Source organism: Mauremys mutica, chromosome 3 (genome assembly GCF_020497125.1).
Source record: "Mauremys mutica isolate MM-2020 ecotype Southern chromosome 3, ASM2049712v1, whole genome shotgun sequence".
NCBI lineage: Eukaryota > Metazoa > Chordata > Testudines > Geoemydidae > Mauremys > Mauremys mutica.
Window position 1 is genome coordinate 47800141 of NC_059074.1, and position 14508 is coordinate 47814648.

General features: G+C 42.5%; 1 protein-coding gene across 1 annotated transcript in view; it reads left to right on the forward strand.

Annotated features, from left to right (window-relative positions):
* The window catches only part of GFRAL (GDNF family receptor alpha like), a 33947-nt gene extending 20104 nt beyond the window's left edge, over positions 1-13843 (forward strand). Inside the window, exons 8-10 of the mRNA XM_045009432.1 lie at positions 3689-3784; positions 12592-12673; positions 13710-13843. Of these exons, the coding sequence (XP_044865367.1) occupies positions 3689-3784; positions 12592-12673; positions 13710-13782 (251 nt within the window). The 3' untranslated portion in view covers positions 13783-13843. The remainder of the gene's footprint in view (positions 1-3688; positions 3785-12591; positions 12674-13709) is intronic.
* The last annotated feature ends 665 nt before the right edge of the window (positions 13844-14508 follow it).

Genomic DNA, 14508 nt, shown 5'->3' on the forward strand with positions numbered 1-14508 from the left:
TGACTGTTCCTTGTAATTTCCATTTAACTAGCGTCCTCGTTTTTGTGCAGTTCCCCTGTTGGAAGTGAAATGCTGTGGTGGGTCTCTGGTATTCTCCCCACCCCCGATGATGTTAAATTTAATTATATTATGGTCATTATTACCTAGGGGTTCAGCTATATGCACCTCTTATACCAGATTCTGTGCTCCACTTAGGACTAACTCAAGAATAGCCTCTCCCATTGTGGGTTCCAGGATGAGCTGCTCCAAGAATCAGTCAAATGGTGTCTACAAATGTTATCTCTGCAACCTGCCTGAGCTGACATGTAGCCATTTGTTCTGGGGATAGCTGAAATCCCCCATTATTAATGGGGTTTTTGTTTTTGTAGTCTCTCTAATCTTCCTGAGAATATCAAAGACACAGTCACCATCCTGGTCATGTGGTTGGTGGTTTATTCCTACTGCTGTACTCTTATTATTCAAGCATGGAATTTCCATCCATAGAGATTCTGTAGTACAGTGTGATTCATTTAAGATTTTTACAATATTTGACTCTGTCATTCCTGTATATTTTGTACCCTGTTATGACTGTGTCCCATTGATTATCATCTTTCCACCATCATCTCCTTTAGAAAGAAAGCAACACACATAAGGATGTACACTAACTTACATTTTTTTACTACAAAAGTTATATGAACTTTTAATTTGCACTGTATACAGCAAATTTCCACAAAAAATTGGCTCAGTATAGCTCTGTGATATATTATGATTAATATGTTAAACGCCAACCTTATATTCAAAATGTTGTAGACCATTGTCAGTAGCATACATACAACCTCATTGAATTTGGATGTATGTAACTTATTGGACTCTATTTATATCACTGTCTAATCTGGTATTTCCAAGGTATTATCCTCTCTGTATTTAAGTACCTGCTGGTTACTGGGAAAGGGACACTGCAACCGAAGTCAGCAGTAAGCTCCATGGAATTCAGAGTGGGAAGACAGAAGGGTACAATCTGTAGAGGAGTTGATGAGCATCACCATCTGGGGCTAAGAGGATCCCCACAGATGAGCTGGGGAGCCACTCTGCACTCAGTGCACTGGCCTGAGTGCCACTATATGTGACAGCAAGGGGCCTGCATTGGTCAGAATTTGGTTCAGTGGCAATTTAGCCTAGTACTGGATGAGTAAAAATGAAGGGCCAGATTCTGATACCCTTTCTCACATTGAACAGTGAAGTAAATTCATTCCATAAGAAGAAAATTCATTGTTTCAAATGGGACTTCTAGAAGAGTAAGATCCCAGAACATGAAGAAAGGCATCAGAATCTGGTTGCAAGTAAGAATTTCAGGATTTAGCTCAATGTGCTGTATTAATTCCCTCAGAGCCATAAGACTCTGCCATGTGACCAGCTATTTATATATTTTTAAATACACAAATTATTGCTACAGTAAACTTTAACTGGAGAATTAAGATACACCGGACCAAAATCCGTTGGCCCAGCTTTGGTACATACATGCATATAGTCTAGCTCCATGTACTAACAGACCTTGTAAAATAAAATATTTATAACATATTTAATGAGAAGTAGTGACTCTTCTGCATTTTGAACTGAAGAGGCTTCTTTTCTAATGGAAAAGAAGGTAATTTTTAAAAAATTGACTAGTTGGATACAAAATTTCATTTAAACTGTTGGCTGATATTGAGTTATATCAGCAGAGATTATAATGCTGAAAACTACACAAACTTTTGTTTTTAATTTGCACTCATATGACTTACAGGCTACCTAACAAAATAAAATTGTGAAAACGTTGCCCCAAGGTGTAGACTTTCAGTGCTAAGTTTCAGACTGTAGCAAGATTTTACAATGAGTTATATGCCCCCTGGAAAAGAAGTGCTGATAACGCTAACAAATTCATAATTATAGCAGTGGTTCTGAGTATAATAATAATAATTACTGACCATTTGTTTTGTGGTAGCACACAAAGGCTCCAGGCAATGATCATAGCCACATTGCGCTAGCCACTTTGCATGTGCACGCTCACACACACACACACACACACACACACACACACATCAAAAAGACATTCCCTGGCTCACAGTAATAATCAAATAACACCTCATCAGCTTTTGCCATTCCCTGCAGCATTTCCTTTAGCATCAGGATAAAACCTCCATGGAAACTTGATTAACCAAATTGATAGGACATGAAGAGTCACCACCTTGGTGCTATATTATAACAATACTTTCATGTTAACTAAGCCGAAATGGCTTCTTTGGGATTTGATTTGGTATTATTGCTGATTGATATCTCCCTTTTTCATTTTTCTATACCTCTAGCAGTTGTAGTATTAAATCAAAGAGGGATATTTTTATGATTACATTTTAAATTGTTAGGCAACCATGTTAAAGCCCTCAGTGGTGGGGGAATTATGGAGATATTGATTGTTAAAGCTCATGTTGCTATCTGTTCGGAGTCAGATCAGTGTGCGGGTTTTAAACAACTTTCATTATTATTGTTTATTTACAATGAGGATTTTTTAAATAAACATGCCTAGGGCAACAAAAGAAATCTCTGGCTTTAGAGTTAGTGAGAATGAATATAAGAACATAAGCTGGAAGACATAAGAACATAAGAAGGAGAGGGTAGATGGAGGAGAAGGTAGATGCTAGCATGGTCCTATTGCTGTAAAAGGGACCTGCACAGATGGCTAAGCAGCCCACGTGGTGTCCTACTGGTTTATGAGACTGTGCATGGCCATACATGTCTGCCCATGGGATCCATCTGCAGGATTATAGCCTCTGTAAGCATCAGGATCAGGACTGGGAGGAAAGGGGCTGAAAATGACCACTTCAGTGTTATAGGAACCGCATCAATTAGTAGCAGTACAGAATCAGTATCATAAACTGATCTGAGAGAATGCATATCTCAATGCCAAAATTGAAAAATTAGAAAAGTATCATAAATATTCTACACTTTAAATTTGTATGTTATTAATGACATCTGAGGGAGATAATATGCCAGTGCTGGATTTATTTAAATGATTTTGAATGATTTTCTAAACTGCGACAAACAGACTGTTCCTCATGCCATTCAGACTCTTTGCATTCCTCCCAGGAAAATTAGTTTGGCTCCTCAGCCTCCTCCGGTATCTCCTTTAGAGACTGTTGGTACCTTAGTCTCTGACTCTGTAAACTGATGCACTCTGGTGCACCTCTGTGCTTGTTCTGAGCCCATTGGCTCTGATATATATATTTCCTAATCTATTTGTGAGATTGCTACTTCCAAGACTGCAAGTTTTGAGCAGGTGCACGACTCTGGAGATGGGTTTGGAGAGCAGAATTTGGCCTTGGGAAGCTGCTTAAAACCCACTCCCATTCCTGATCTCCTCTGACTGTATGCTCCCACTCACATGCATAACCCTAATATTGTTTGTCCTGTTTCTATCCAAATGGAATGTAAGCACCTTGGAGGCAGAGAACTTTTCTATTTCTGTTTCCATAAAGCCCTGTAAGTCATCTATAATAATCTATGTCTGAGACATAAAAATATCAATAATTTATATTTACCAAACTATTTAGTTCATATTTTCACTGCAGGGACAATATTATTTAACAGCTATCTCTTATAAATAGTGGCTACTTTCAGTTTGATCTACTGTACAAAAAAAGTATACTTGTATCAAAATATTTTCTCCTGTTTTCAGGTCGGATTTCAAGAGGAAAGACAGACCTTCAGCGGATACATACTGATATGCCAGGAGAAAAGCTTCCCATAACAAGGTTGCATTCTTTATTTAATGGTGAGTTTGGCCAATAACTGCATGATTTTCACAGAAATAGTCTTTGAAATTTCATTCATGAAACACTGTGCAGTATGGCCCAATGGATGGTGCCCTGGAATGGTATCAGGAGACCTGAGCTTTATTTCTGGTTCTGGCACTGGACTGCTGTGTATCCTTGGTTAAGTCACTACATTTTTCTGATCCTCAGTTTGCCCCTCTATAAAACGGACCTCAGGCCTTGTCTTCACTACTGGGGAGATCAACGCTGCTGCAATTGATGCAGCGGGTGTAGATTTAGAGGGTCTAGTGAAGACCCGCTAAATTGATGGCAAGTGCTCTCCAGTTGACTCTGGTACTCCAGCTCCCTGAGAAGAGTAAGGTAAGTCGACTGGAGAGCATCTCCCATTGACATAGCACAGTGAAGACACTGGGTAAGTCGATCCAAGCTACATCAACTCCAGCTACATTATTCATGTAGCTGAAGTAGCATAACGTAGCTCGACTTACCCCAATAGTGAAGAGAAGCCCTAATACTGTTAAGTCTTTAAAGATTCATGGATGAAAAGAACTCTATAATAATTAGGTATTGTTGTTGTTGTCATAGGTTCCAGGAGATGAGATAGGCATAAATTAAAGGTTGTATTTTTTTAAAAATAGCTCATAGGGTGGAATAGGTAGTCAATTCTTACAAGTTCTTTTGGCCAGGGATTTGGTCCTATTTCGACATCTGGAAAGCACCATGAACACCTTTGATGCTGTCAGAGATATTAATCAAACATCACTGGATAAGCTTATATTTATTTTGTGTAACTAGTGGTAATGACAAATGACTGCTACTCTAGATTCTAAATGTGAGTTCAAACAACTATGTGGACTGAAATAAGAAAATAAGAAAATCTGATTACAATGAAATATGGGTCATGAATCCACGTCTGGTAGAGACTAGACACAACTGCTATATAAATAATACACACATCTTTGGAGCAGAGACAAGAACCCTGCTCCTTCTGCTGATAAAAAATGGACACAGACCTTTACCACTTGATCTGCAAGAGATCTGCCCTAGCAGGTGTGAGCTGGTCCCTTCTCCTTTCTGTGGTACAGCAACGAGAGAAGGCAATCAGTAACCAACCAATGGTCTGATCAAAAGCTGACTGAAGTCAATGGAAGTCTTGCAATTGACTTCAAGGGGCTCTGTAAGAGACCCTGAATAGTAACACTTAGCTCATTCATCTCTGTTTCACTACAAACTATAATATGGAAAGGTGATTCAGTCTAGAGAGAGGGAATCAGTGAATGTTTTCCCTATGAAGTAAGAGATGGACTTTAAAATCACAGGGTGTCTTTTAAAACTGTTATTAAAATACTTCCATATTGCCAGGATTTATCCTGTTTAATTCAAGGAACATGTTTCTTTTAACCTAATCTCCATAAGTAAGTGAGAAATTAAGTGAGAACGTACCTCAGCTGCTTCCCAATAACATATCTAGTCAATGAATCTGGTGACAATCAGATAAACAGCTTTGTTATAGGACTTTATAAATAAGGCTGGGACCACTCCTGCCCATAGAATCTCCCAGTTTGGCAGCTTTTGCCTTTCCCCATCCATCCATTGGGATGACTGGAACTCCTGCAGACTGCTTGACACTGCTTCAGTTTTCACCCTCCAGTGGTGATGTTGGTTCTAATGCTAACTGAGCAGCGAATGCCCTATGTACACAGAATATGAGAGGGAGATCAGGAAAGGACCCAGAAGAGGAAGAATCTCATCTGAGGCTGTCTACGCTGCACTTTCATTGGTAAAACCCTCGTTGGGGTGGTTTTATTTTGTCGGTTGGAGAGCCCTCTCCCGCCAACAAAGAGCAGCTACACTGCTTAACTTCTGGCACAACTGTGCCGCTGTAAGGTGCACAGTGTAGACACAGCCTGAGTTAGGCTGAATACATTTGAAAGCTACTCTTGGACTGTCTGGGCACAGTTGCCAATGGTTCTGGTTATGTTGGGACTTCCCTGGGATTTTAACTACTGACCTAGCGTCTACAGTCCCAACAGTCTGCACTTTAAAATTAATACATTCTGGCTTCCTTCGAGCCAGAATAGGAAAGAGTTAGGTGGCCTGAGTTGTTCTCTCCTGCCACAGCAACTCTGCTGAGTTCTCTGAAAACTGAGTGAGAATAACGGAAGATGCAGTGGGAGTGCCTGGGTAGGCAATAGTCAAGTGCCAAAGCCCTTATTGTTGACCAAAGGTACATCTATACAGAAACCCCCCCCCAAAACCCAACCATGACAGTGAGTCTCAGGGTATGGCTACACTGCAGCGGAAGTCAGGTCAATTGACCTGGGCTCACAGGGCTGAGGCTGAGGGGCTAAAAATTGCAACGTAGATGCTCAAGCTTGGACTGGAGCCTGGGCTCTGAGACCCAACCCCTCGCTAGAGTCTAGAGCCCCGGCTTCAGCCCAAGCCTGAATGTCTATGTAACCCACACACCTCCTGGGTGTGGGGTTCTGTCCCATCAAGTGGCACGAGATCACTTAGAGAGAGATTAATGAGTCTGCTCTATGGCCTTAGCTAGCAGCCATATTGATTTTAGCTCATGCAGTGGAGGCTCATGCACTAAACTCCAAAAGTCCCAGGTTCAATTCCGCTCGATGACGACCAGGGTCTGTCAGCGTTACATATACACTACAATTTTTAGTCCCGCAGCCTGAGCCCTGTGAGCCTGAATCAGCTGACCCAGACCAGGCGAGGCCATGCCACAGGTCTTTTATTGCAGTGTAGCGGTACCCTCAGAACCTGGGTCAACTGACTTGAGCTCATGCTGACGGGCTGCAAATAAGTGTGTAGGTGGTTGGGCTCAGCCTGGAGCCTGAGCTCTGAAACCCTCCCCTCTTGCTGGGTTTCAGAGCCCGGACTCTAGCCCACCGGGCACAACTATGCTGCTATTTCTAGCCCTGCAGAAGAAGCCCAAGTCAATCGAGCCAGACTCTATGGCAGAGATTGGCAACCTTTGGCATGCGGCTCGCCAGGGTAAGCCCCCTGGTGGGTTGGGTCGGTTTGTTTACCTGCCGCGTCTGCTGGTTCGGCCAATTGTGGCTCCCATTGGCTGTGGTTTGCCGCTCCAGGCCAATGGGGGCTGCAGGAAGTGGCACGGGCCAAGGGACGTGCAGGCCACTGCTTCCCGCAGCCCCCATTGGCCTGAAGCGGTGAACCACATCCAGTGGAAGCCGTGTTCAGCCGAACCTGCAGATGCAGCAGGTAAACAAACTGGCGCGGCCCGCCAAGGTGCTTACCCTGGCAAGCTGCGTGCCAAAGGTTGCCGATCCCTGGTCTATGGGCATCTCTACACTAGACTCACTGCTTTGAGCGGGGGGTTTGCTATGTAGATATTGTTTTCACTCACTTCCCCAAGAGTTTAGTTTAACTCCAGTCTCGTCACTCAGGTTCCTTTATTTGGCATACAGCAAAGCCACACGTTGTTGATCACACTCAAATGTAGGGGGTAGGCATAGGGCATACCACACATACATAGTTACACAGCAAACCTCTTCCTTCATATACATTTCCACATTACATTGCATCACGTTTTGCGATTGGCTTGGTTACTCTGCAGGAATTTCTGTATTAAATGCAGGACTTACTCTATATGTTATCTTACATTCCTGGCTTATCTTATCTGTTGTGATCTTGTCCATTGTAAATGGTTCCTTGGGTGTTCCCCCTTATTCTGCTTCCCGCCTGTTGATCCATTTACCTCCCTAATCCTGTCTCCCCAAAAATAAGCCTCACCCATATTCAATAATTTATGTCAAACAAGGCCTACATTCCACTGCTTTTGTTTTACTTTTTTTTATTAGCATTTGTTTCATTTGCATTATTTTTCTGGGCTTCCTTTTTTAAGTTTGCTATCCAGCAACACATTCCCAAGACCACAGTAATCATTTGAACCACCATTAATAATAGGCTTAAAGTATGAACTGGGGATGCAAGCTCACCTCCTTTGGTACAGCACAGCAGGGTGTAATCTCACATTATAAGCTTCCTCTACCTTTAAAGCATCCTTTGGTAATTTTTAACTTTGGTTTTATTTTAATTACATAAAAAACTAGTACAAAATATAAACATCTTTCCATTTATAACCACAGGAAATTTAGGTGTGAAACAGAACATAGTCCAATTAAATAACACTCCCTGGGTCCATATTAGAAGTGGTCCTCATCAGCCACCACACAATACTTATCACCAGCATGGGCAGTTTTTAATTTACCAGCATTTCAACCATACTGTGCAATTTGGAGACTGTTCCCCTACAGTGACTCCACAAGTGGGCAACTATGTTTGAGACATTACACCTGCACACATAAGTGTCCCCTCAGTGTCAGGTGCAAACCAGCAGTACAAGTCTGGAGCTTTCCAGACCCTGCATTGTATAGCAACAGTATTTAAGGATGGTAAAGAAAATTCTTTCATGCCATATGAGTTGCAGTAATTTCATATTTAACTTCATGGTACTGGAACCTTATTAATTTTCTTACCTGTACTGAATTTGTACTGAATTTTTAACTTTTCTGTGGTGATAAAAGGCAAGTTTTCTTGCTCCATATATACTACACATGTTGTTATTATTAAAACGTACTTCCTTAAAAGCAATTACAACATTATGTATATTATATACAGTTAACAAAACTTCAGAATGAGTCTTTACCCCACTATCATGGTACATACTGGGTGAAATCATTGCCCCACTGAAGTCAATGGGAGTTTTTCTATCAATCTCAATGGAGCCAGGAATTCACCCCTTGTATCTGAATTTAAAACATTCCACCAAAAAAAACAATTTATAGAAGGTTGTTACTGTCACCAGCAGACGCACACAGTTGAAATACAGTTCCACTGGCATGGGTGATACATTAACCTATGCAAATTGTCCTGCACAGTTTTGTAGATCCAGATCATTTAAGATATTAGTGATTACTGTTTAATCTGAAAAAATATTCATGTGTGAAGATAAAATTTTATTTTGCCCGATCCAGAGCTTTGGGTGCAAAGGATGTTTTGTAAAGAGGGGAAGTTAAGAATGCAGAAATTTGATCTATTTCTTTGGGAAACAATAAAAACTGTGCTTGGCAAATTAATATTATTTTGCTGTTAGTGTACAGAGATATCAGTTGTTTCCTAATATGTAGTTCTGCAGTAGTGAGTGTCCAGATAAACAAGCAATAGACACGGTTTATAAGTGGAGGAAATGTTGTGGGACTGAGATTAGTTCAGCTTCACTGACTTTAATTTGTAAATTATAAAACATTGTAAACTTCATTCTTTATAAATGGGGGGGGGGACCCTGAGACTTCTGAGGAACCCTCATAAACACTAATCTGTCCAATGAATATTCGAGATCATCCTCTCATTCACACAAATATAAGCAGCTTTACACACACTAATAATACCATTGAGGATTGGTTCCATGCACTGGAAAAACTCATTTCCTCTTTCTGCAGTCAGATGTCTTCTTACACCTATACAACTAACTCTTCCTATACTTCCTATATAGTCTACATACTGCCAGTATCCTCTCCACACTACAAACAGGAAGTGTGCAATCATTTGAGGTCAAACAAAACTGTTTTGACTCAGAAAATTGCAGCGTTTCCTTGAAATGAAACAAGCAGATTTTTCAGAAGCTTTTCCAGCTGAAACAATTCAGCAAATTTGACATGAATTCTGCACTTTTTGGCCAAAAAGGGTCATTCAGTGCTAGGTCTATGTAGATACTTACATTACTCCAAACACTGTAGTAGCTGAGATCAGAACAGCTGACATTTTACCCTCCCCTGTCCACCATTCAACTATGAACGAGTAAATGCAATCTGTGCCATTCACTTTCCACATACAGAATAGCAATCGCTGTAGTTACTGCACTCATCCTCCCAGTATGGCTGGCAACACTAACCTACAGACACAAACCAGATTTACAACTTTATCCCAGCTATCCTACACATACAAGGTTGAAGATACCAGTATATAATATAATATATGGAAATGTACCTATCTCCTAGAACTGGAAGGGACCCTGAAAGGTCATTGAGTCCAGCCCCCTGCCTTCATTAGCAGGCCCAACTACTGATTTTGCCCCAGATCGCTAAGTGGGCCCCTTAAGGATTTAGCTCATAACCTGGATTTAGCAGGCTAATGCTCAAAGCACTGAGCTATCCCTCCCCCTGATCTTTATTGAAACTGAGACTATTTCTTCATGGAGTAGGGGCTGGAACCAGCATGTATGCATAATCTATGACATTTTCATTTGCTGTTCATGATGTGAAAAGTTCCATAACTTGTTTTTATTCCAATGATATACCTGTCTACCCATTAGTAGACAGTGAATGGGGACATCGTATGAGAGCTGTGTGGAAAATTAACCACATATTTCTTTAATATCAATTTCTTTCCCCTCTTATTGTGCTTTTTTGTTTGTTTATTGCACGTATATTTCGAATCTGACTTCTCCGTAAAGTATAATTATGGGGGAGCGAATGTGTGTATATATAATAGATATATTCTTTCAAAAGAACGTCTTTCCCAGGCTCTGGGCACCCTTGACAACTTTTTTTAAAAGCCGCAATTAACCCAGTATAACACCCAAGCCACAGCAAACATATAGAATGAAGTTTAGGCCAGTGGTGAGCTGCAGCCGGTTCGCACCGGTTCGCGAGAACCGGTTGTTAAATTTAGAAGCCCGTTTAGAACCGGTTGTTCCTGGAGGGACAACTAGTTCCAAAAGGGCTTTTAAATTTAACAAAAGCTCTAGCAGCTCCCTAACCTTCCCCCGGCCCCAGCTCACCTTACTCCGCCTCCTCTTCTCAACTCTCCTCCCCCTCCCCAGCTTCCCGCGAATCAGCTGTTCCCGTGGGAAGCCTGGGAGGGCTGAGAAGAAAGCAGAGGCTTCCTGCAGGTGAGCTTGAGCTGGGGCCGGGGCTGTGGGGCGGGGGCGCCAGCGGGAGGAGGGCTCCAGGCACCGCGCCGCCCGGCGAGGTTGCGGCCGGACCCTGGGGTGGGTCGGCGCGGCTCCTGCCCCCCGGGGTCCTGCCGCGACCTCGGCCGGGCAGCCCGGCTCCTGCCCGGTCCCCGGGGCCAGCCCCGACCTCAGCTGGGCAGCGCGGCTCCTGCCCGGCCCCTGGGTCCGGCGCAGCTCCTGCCTGGCCCCTGGGTCCGGCCCCGACCTCGGCCAGGCAGCGCGGCTCCTGCCCGGCCCCCAGGTCCGGCCGCGACCTCGGCCGGGCGGCGCGCCTCCTGCCCAGCCCCCGGGTCCAGCCCCGACGTCGGCCGGGTGGCTCCGGTCCCAGCCCCAGCCCAGCTGGGCCCCCACATCCAGGCAGCACGGTAAGGGAGCAGGGAGGGCGTGTTGGATAGAGGGCAGGAGAGTTGGGGGGGTGGATTAGTGTCGGGGCAGTCAGAGGGCAGAGAACAGGGGGATTGAATGGGGGCAAGGGTCCCGGGGGGGCAGTCAGAAAGGAGCAGGGGTTGGATGGGGTGGTGGGGGGCAGTTAGGGGTAGGGATTCCAGGGACAGTCGAGACAGAGAGACCGTGTGGTTGGATGGGACAGGGGTCTCGGGGTGCCATCTGGAATGAGAGAAGGGGTTGGATGGGGTGGCAAGGGGCAGTCAGGGGACAGGGAAGGGGGGTGGATAGGGCACGGGTCCCGGGGGGGGGCTGTCAAGGAACATGGGGAGGTTGGATGGGGCAGGAGCCCCGGGGGGGCATGGGGTGAGGAGGAGGTTGTTAGCATTTTGGCAGCTCATCACTGGTTTAAGCTCAACCACTCCTCTGCCCCACTGAAGAGTACCGTGCCACTACCCAGACTCCCAAATTCCCCATTTCTTGGAAGCCAGGGAGAACAGCTAGGCCTTGCAGTATGACCTCAGGGTTAACAACTATGCCATTTTGCCAGTAGAGCTAACTGAAAATTTTTAATAAAATATTTTTGTCCAAATTTTTGTGTACCAGAATTGAACTATTTCATGAAAATGGTTCAGTTATGACTAATTTTTGGATTTCTTTGACAAATTTTTTTTTTGTTTTTGAATTTTTTCATTCAAAAAATAAAAAATGTCTATGAAAGTAGAAGGCAAATAAGAAAAACCCCAAATTGATTATTTTCTTAAATCTCATTATTTTTGAACAATCTTATGATTTGGGGGGTGGTCTGATGTGTTCTCTTTGAATGTTTGGGTTTAGCAATATTGGACGTAGGCTTTTACAGACCCATGCCCGGATCCAAGCAAATCTCTTATGCACATATTTAATTTTCAGCACATAAGGAGTCACATTCAATACATGCTTATGGGATTTGTTGGATAGAGGCTCATGGGAAGGAGAGAATGTCAAAGGCACAGGGCCTGAACAGAGAATACCCTGCCAGCCGCCCATGAATTCTTTATACCAATGAGGCTCCTGCTCTGGTGCCCCTGAAACTGTGGTAATATGCCATGGTATATTGGGGGGTGTCTATTAGATAGGTAGGTCCCAGGCCATTTGTATTTTTTAAGTTAAAACCAACATCTTAACAACAACCTGGAATCAAATAGGTAGCCAGGTGTAATGTGCTCATGGAAAAACACCACTTACCTAGCAGGATGTCAAATACTGCACCACCATAAACTTTCACATGGGGTAAAGTGTAGCCCTATATACATGAAATTCTGTTGGAGTGGATATATGCCAACTGACTGCAGGGAGGATGTGAAAGTTTTTGCAACAGCAGGAGAGGGTAGAATCCTTACTACTAAAACAATACAGTTCTTGTGTAATTTTCTATTTTTTTATTTGTAGGTGAAACAATCTATATTATTGCGTATACCTCTTGCATAGTACTCATCCTGGGAATAGTCTTGGTGGCTCTTCTAAAGACCAGGTAATTTGACAAAGTTACAAATCTTTGGTATTAGGAAATTGGCATTCATGAGAGTTACTTTCCTCACATTTTGACTCTACCTTTGTAGTTGTGTTTAAAATGCAGTACAGTGTATCCCAGTGAGAGAATGAATTAGTTCTTCTGGTACTCACCTGCTCCACCCTGTCAGAGGTAGGAGACTCAGCATGGAAAGCTGTTTTATGCACATCAATAATGCACTCTGCTTAGCAAAAAGGACTCCATTTTCCAGCTTCCCTTTCCATCTCAAGTGAGGGTGAAACCTGTGTGCAAAATGTTGGGGGAGAGCAGGATTACTTCCCTATTCTTCTGGCAAACAGGGGATGAACTGGTTGAATACTCACCTTGGGGTATGTTCACAAACCCATGAGTGGAGTTTTTTTTATCAGTGCAGGTCCCATTATTGTTAATGGGGGTTCTGTGGGAAATTGTCAGAGTGAAGGATGTACCACATTGTATCTTACAAAGTGGCAACAAAACAAAAAATACACGTTAACTTTGTCAAGTGCACAAATGTTTGTTGTTTAAATCCACAAGTTAAATATGATGCATTTTATTGGGCCAGATTAAATGGCCAGATTTCAAGACACACAATGTCAAAGGATGGGGTACAGAATTAAGGTGGCAAGAGAGATAATGATAGGGTGTTGCATGACATTTCATTATTAAATTCTGAGACAGAGATCAAAGAGGAATTTTGTAGAAAGATGCAAAAGACAAGTCAAGGATATGTGAAATACAGTTCATTTCTTTTCATATCTCTGGTTTGTAGTGACTGGAGACTGTCAATCAGAGTATAAATAAAATGGGACTAAACACAGGTACAAACACTATAAAAGAATTAATTACAGTGAAGGGAATGATTTTATCCCACAATGCTCATTGCAAATATAAGGGTTGAAATCCTGGTTCCATTGTATTCCAGTGGGAGTTTTGCTAATGACTTCAAAGGAACCAAGAGTCCACCCAAAAGCCGTATAACTGCACTATTAAATAAACGTACACTTTCTGTTTTCAGAACCTGCAGAGCAACGTATCCATCAAGAAACCCCTCACCAGTTCATTCATCTGAGATTCTTATGGTCCATTAGCAGTCATAGATAATCAACATTGTGGCATACTCTCTTTGAGGCTATTCTTGGTAGCCAGCCTGTTGTGGATATGTCATCATAAAATGTATGTTATAAAGTCTAGTTTGTAATGGGATTTTGTGGTTGAGAGTATGAAAGAGTTTTATATTTACTTACATTTACAAAACCTTTCCCAAATGGAAAAATTTTAAAACTGCACTCACTCACACCCCTGTGCATGCTTATTGATTTATACAGTATATGTCTATTTGTCATAGCTCTGGACTGTCAGTATATGATTGTAAAATATTCTTCTTCTTCGTATGGCTGATGGAAAGTTAGAACAGTAACTATAATTTTAGATTTAGATGGCTAATCCAGATAAGTGAATCTAGAGTAGCAGAATGTATTGCTGTGATGCCTCCTTCGTGACTCAGGCATTGAGTTATTACATGTTACATGGTCTGTTGTGAGTGACCACAGTTGCACACTGGAGAATCTTTAATGTTTAAATTTCCATTTGAGCATCTGCCATGGTTTGTGGTAAAAATATTATATCAGCATGAATCTGGGCTAGCTACATGGCTAAGTGTGGCAAAAAGAAGGTTAAGGGGTTACTTGACCGCAGTCTAAAAGTACCTAAGTGGCGAACAAATATTTACCAATGGGCTATTCAATCTAGCACAGAAACGTGTAACATGACCCAATGGTTGGGCATTGAAGTGAGGCAAATTCACACTAGAAATA